The 5,000-nt window shown below is 56.3% G+C and overlaps 1 protein-coding gene across 1 annotated transcript in view; it reads left to right on the top strand.

The window, feature by feature from the left end:
* The window catches only part of vps16 (VPS16 core subunit of CORVET and HOPS complexes), a 31,081-nt gene that overhangs the window by 13,301 nt on the left and 12,780 nt on the right, over positions 1-5,000 (top strand). Inside the window, exons 8-10 of the mRNA XM_079734882.1 lie at positions 647-702; positions 895-984; positions 3,419-3,590. Coding sequence (XP_079591008.1) covers positions 647-702; positions 895-984; positions 3,419-3,590 — 318 coding nt within the window. The remainder of the gene's footprint in view (positions 1-646; positions 703-894; positions 985-3,418; positions 3,591-5,000) is intronic.

Genomic DNA, 5,000 nt, shown 5'->3' with positions numbered 1-5,000 from the left:
TTATAGTCACAGTGTTTATTATGGTCTGTTTATAGTCACAGTGTTTATTATGGTCTGTTTATAATAGCAGTGTTTATTATAGTCTGATTATAGTCACAGGGTTTATTATGGTCTGTTCATAGTAGTAGTGTTTATTATGGTCTGTTTATAGTCACAGGGTTTATTATGGTCTGTTTATAATAGCAATGTTTATTATGGTCTGTTTATAGTCACAGGGTTTATTATGGTCTGTTTATAGTCACAGTGTTTATTATGGTCTGTTTATAGTCACAGGGTTTATTATGGTCTGTTTATAATAGCAATGTTTATTATGGTCTGTTTATAGTCACAGTGTTTATTATGGTCTGTTTATAGTCACTGTGTTTATTATGGTCTGTTTATAATAGCAGTGTTTATTATAGTCTGTTTATAGTCACAGTGTTTATTATGGTCTGTTTATAATAGCAGTGTTTATTATGGTCTGTTTATAGTCACAGTGTTTATTATGGTCTGTTTATAGTCACTGTATTTATTATGGTCTGTTTATAGTCACAGTGTTTATTATGGTCTTTTTATAGTCACAGTGTTTATTATGGTCCTTTTATAGTCACAGTGTTTATTATGGTCTGTTTATAATAGCAGTGTTTATTATGGTCTGTGTTGTCAGGATAAACTGAGTGAGGTGGACACCAAAATCAGAAGCCCTCCTAAACAGATGGTCTGGTATGTTGTTACCTGTCGACCTGCCTACCTGTCTGTCTGCCTGCCTGCCTGTGTGCCAAGCTGTTTGGCACACAGGCATCTGTCCCTCAAACTGTCAGTCTACCTGCATGTCTGTCCCCCTAACTGTCTGTCGGTCTGCCTAGCTGTCTGTCTACCTGTCTCCCTAACTGCCTGTCTCACCCTCTCCTCCAGGTGCCGCCGGCCCCAGAGCCAGCAGCCGTCTGTGGTGGTGCTGTGGGAGCAGCTCCTCCTGGTGGTCGCCGTCGGCGGCGACACTGTCCAGTATCCTGACCTTTGATCTTTGACCTTAATACCCCCAGGAGAACAGTGTGACTCTTGACCCCGGGGACCTCTAGAACAGTGTGACCCTTGACCCCGGGGACCTCTAGAACAGTGTGACCCTTGACCCCAGGGACCTCTAGAGCAGTGTGACCCTTGACCCCGGGGACCTCTAGAGCAGTGTGACTCTTGACCCCGGGGACCTCTAGAGCAGTGTGACCCTTGACCCCGGGGACCTCTAGAGCAGTGTGACCCTTGACCCCGGGGACCTCTAGAGCAGTGTGACCCTTGACCCCGGGGACCTCTAGAGCAGTGTGACCCTTGACCCCGGGGACCTCTAGAGCAGTGTGACTCTTGACCCCAGGGACCTCTAGAGCAGTGTGACTGTTGACCCCAGGGACCTCTAGAGCAGTGTGACCCTTGACCCCAGGGACCTCTAGAGCAGTGTGACCCTTGACCCCGGGGACCTCTAGAGCAGTGTGACCCTTGACCCCGGGGACCTCTAGAGCAGTGTGACCCTTGACCCCGGGGACCTCTAGAGCAGTGTGACTCTTGACCCCAGGGACCTCTAGAGCAGTGTGACCCTTGACCCCGGGGACCTCTAGAGCAGTGTGACCCTTGACCCCGGGGACCTCTAGAGCAGTGTGACCCTTGACCCCGGGGACCTCTAGAGCAGTGTGACCCTTGACCCCGGGGACCTCTAGAGCAGTGTGACTCTTGACCCCAGGGACCTCTAGAGCAGTGTGACTCTTGACCCCAGGGACCTCTAGAGCAGTGTGACCCTTGACCCCGGGGACCTCTAGAGCAGTGTGACTCTTGACCCCGGGGACCTCTAGAACAGTGTGACCCTTGACCCCGGGGACCTCTAGAGCAGTGTGACCCTTGACCCCGGGGACCTCTAGAGCAGTGTGACTCTTGACCCCAGGGACCTCTAGAGCAGTGTGACTCTTGACCCCAGGGACCTCTAGAGCAGTGTGACCCTTGACCCCGGGGACCTCTAGAGCAGTGTGACTCTTGACCCCAGGGACCTCTAGAGCAGTGTGACCCTTGACCCCGGGGACCTCTAGAGCAGTGTGACTCTTGACCCCAGGGACCTCTAGAGCAGTGTGACCCTTGACCCCGGGGACCTCTAGAGCAGTGTGACCCTTGACCCCGGGGACCTCTAGAGCAGTGTGACTCTTGACCCCAGGGACCTCTAGAGCAGTGTGACCCTTGACCCCGGGGACCTCTAGAGCAGTGTGACCCTTGACCCCGGGGACCTCTAGAGCAGTGTGACTCTTGACCCCAGGGACCTCTAGAGCAGTGTGACCCTTGACCCCGGGGACCTCTAGAGCAGTGTGACTCTTGACCCCAGGGACCTCTAGAGCAGTGTGACTCTTGACCCCAGGGACCTCTAGAGCAGTGTGACCCTTGACCCCGGGGACCTCTAGAGCAGTGTGACTCTTGACCCCAGGGACCTCTAGAGCAGTGTGACCCTTGACCCCGGGGACCTCTAGAGCAGTGTGACTCTTGACCCCAGGGACCTCTAGAGCAGTGTGACTGTTGACCCCGGGGACCTCTAGAGCAGTGTGACTCTTGACCCCAGGGACCTCTAGAGCAGTGTGACCCTTGACCCCGGGGACCTCTAGAGCAGTGTGACTCTTGACCCCAGGGACCTCTAGAGCAGTGTGACCCTTGACCCCGGGGACCTCTAGAGCAGTGTGACCCTTGACCCCGGGGACCTCTAGAGCAGTGTGACTCTTGACCCCAGGGACCTCTAGAGCAGTGTGACTCTTGACCCCAGGGACCTCTAGAGCAGTGTGACCCTTGACCCCGGGGACCTCTAGAGCAGTGTGACTCTTGACCCCAGGGACCTCTAGAGCAGTGTGACCCTTGACCCCGGGGACCTCTAGAGCAGTGTGACTCTTGACCCCAGGGACCTCTAGAGCAGTGTGACCCTTGACCCCGGGGACCTCTAGAGCAGTGTGACTCTTGACCCCGGGGACCTCTAGAGCAGTGTGACTCTTGACCCCAGGGACCTCTAGAGCAGTGTGACCCTTGACCCCGGGGACCTCTAGAGCAGTGTGACTCTTGACCCCAGGGACCTCTAGAGCAGTGTGACCCTTGACCCCGGGGACCTCTAGAGCAGTGTGACTCTTGACCCCAGGGACCTCTAGAGCAGTGTGACCCTTGACCCCAGGGACCTCTAGAGCAGTGTGACCCTTGACCCCGGGGACCTCTAGAGCAGTGTGACTCTTGACCCCAGGGACCTCTAGAGCAGTGTGACTGTTGACCCCGTTGTGACCCTTGAACCCGGGGAGCTGTAGGGCAGCGTGACCCCTGACCCCGGTGTGACCTCTGACTCCAGGTCCCCTGTAGGGCAGCGTGACCTCTGACCCCGGTGTGACCCCTGCCCCCGGTGACCCCTGACCCCGGTGTGACCCTTGACCCCGGCCAGGTACCCTCTGGAGGAGGCGTGTGTGTGCGTGGGGGAGCTGGACGGCGTGCGTCTGCTGTCCCCCAGCAGACATGAGCTGCTGCAGGAGGTCCCTCTGGTCTGTGAGGACATCTTCAAGATCGCCTCCATGGGCCCTGGGGCCCTGCTGCTGGAGGCCCACAAGGAGTACCAGGTCTGTCTGCTGCCTGTCTGTCTGTCTGTCTGTCTGTCTGCTGCTGGAGGCCCACAAGGAGTACCAGGTCTGTCTGCTGCCTGTCTGTCTGTCTGTCTGTCTGCTGCTGGAGGCCCACAAGGAGTACCAGGTCTGTCTGCTGCCTGTCTGTCTGTCTGTCTGTCTGTCTGCTGCTGGAGGCCCACAAGGAGTACCAGGTCTGTCTGCTGCCTGTCTGTCTGTCTGTCTGTCTGTCTGCTGCTGGAGGCCCACAAGGAGTACCAGGTCTGTCTGCTGCCTGTCTGTCTGTCTGTCTGTCTGTCTGCTGCTGGAGGCCCACAAGGAGTACCAGGTCTGTCTGCTGCCTGTCTGTCTGTCTGTCTGTCTGTCTGCTGCTGGAGGCCCACAAGGAGTACCAGGTCTGTCTGCTGCCTGTCTGTCTGCTGCCTGTCTGTCTGTCTGTCTGTCTGCTGCTGGAGGCCCACAAGGAGTACCAGGTCTGTCTGCTGCCTGTCTGTCTGTCTGTCTGTCTGTCTGCTGCTGGAGGCCCACAAGGAGTACCAGGTCTGTCTGCTGCCTGTCTGTCTGCTGCCTGTCTGTCTGTCTGTCTGTCTGCTGCTGGAGGCCCACAAGGAGTACCAGGTCTGTCTGCTGCCTGTCTGTCTGTCTGTCTGTCTGCTGCTGGAGGCCCACAAGGAGTACCAGGTCTGTCTGCTGCCTGTCTGTCTGCTGCCTGTCTGTCTGTCTGTCTGTCTGCTGCTGGAGGCCCACAAGGAGTACCAGGTCTGTCTGCTGCCTGTCTGTCTGTCTGTCTGTCTGTCTGCTGCTGGAGGCCCACAAGGAGTACCAGGTCTGTCTGCTGCCTGTCTGTCTGCTGCCTGTCTGTCTGTCTGTCTGTCTGCTGCTGGAGGCCCACAAGGAGTACCAGGTCTGTCTGCTGCCTGTCTGTCTGTCTGTCTGTCTGTCTGCTGCTGGAGGCCCACAAGGAGTACCAGGTCTGTCTGCTGCCTGTCTGTCTGTCTGTCTGTCTGTCTGCTGCTGGAGGCCCACAAGGAGTACCAGGTCTGTCTGCTGCCTGTCTGTCTGTCTGTCTGTCTGTCTGCTGCTGGAGGCCCACAAGGAGTACCAGGTCTGTCTGCTGCCTGTCTGTCTGTCTGTCTGTCTGTCTGCTGCTGGAGGCCCACAAGGAGTACCAGGTCTGTCTGCTGCCTGTCTGTCTGTCTGTCTGTCTGTCTGCTGCTGGAGGCCCACAAGGAGTACCAGGTCTGTCTGCTGCCTGTCTGTCTGTCTGTCTGTCTGTCTGCTGCTGGAGGCCCACAAGGAGTACCAGGTCTGTCTGCTGCCTGTCTGTCTGTCTGTCTGTCTGTCTGCTGCTGGAGGCCCACAAGGAGTACCAGGTCTGTCTGCTGCCTGTCTGTCTGTCTGTCTGTC

This window comes from Pollachius pollachius (assembly GCF_949987615.1).
Source record: "Pollachius pollachius genome assembly, chromosome: 4".
NCBI lineage: Eukaryota > Metazoa > Chordata > Actinopteri > Gadiformes > Gadidae > Pollachius > Pollachius pollachius.
This window is presented reverse-complemented; position numbering and strand designations above follow the sequence as displayed.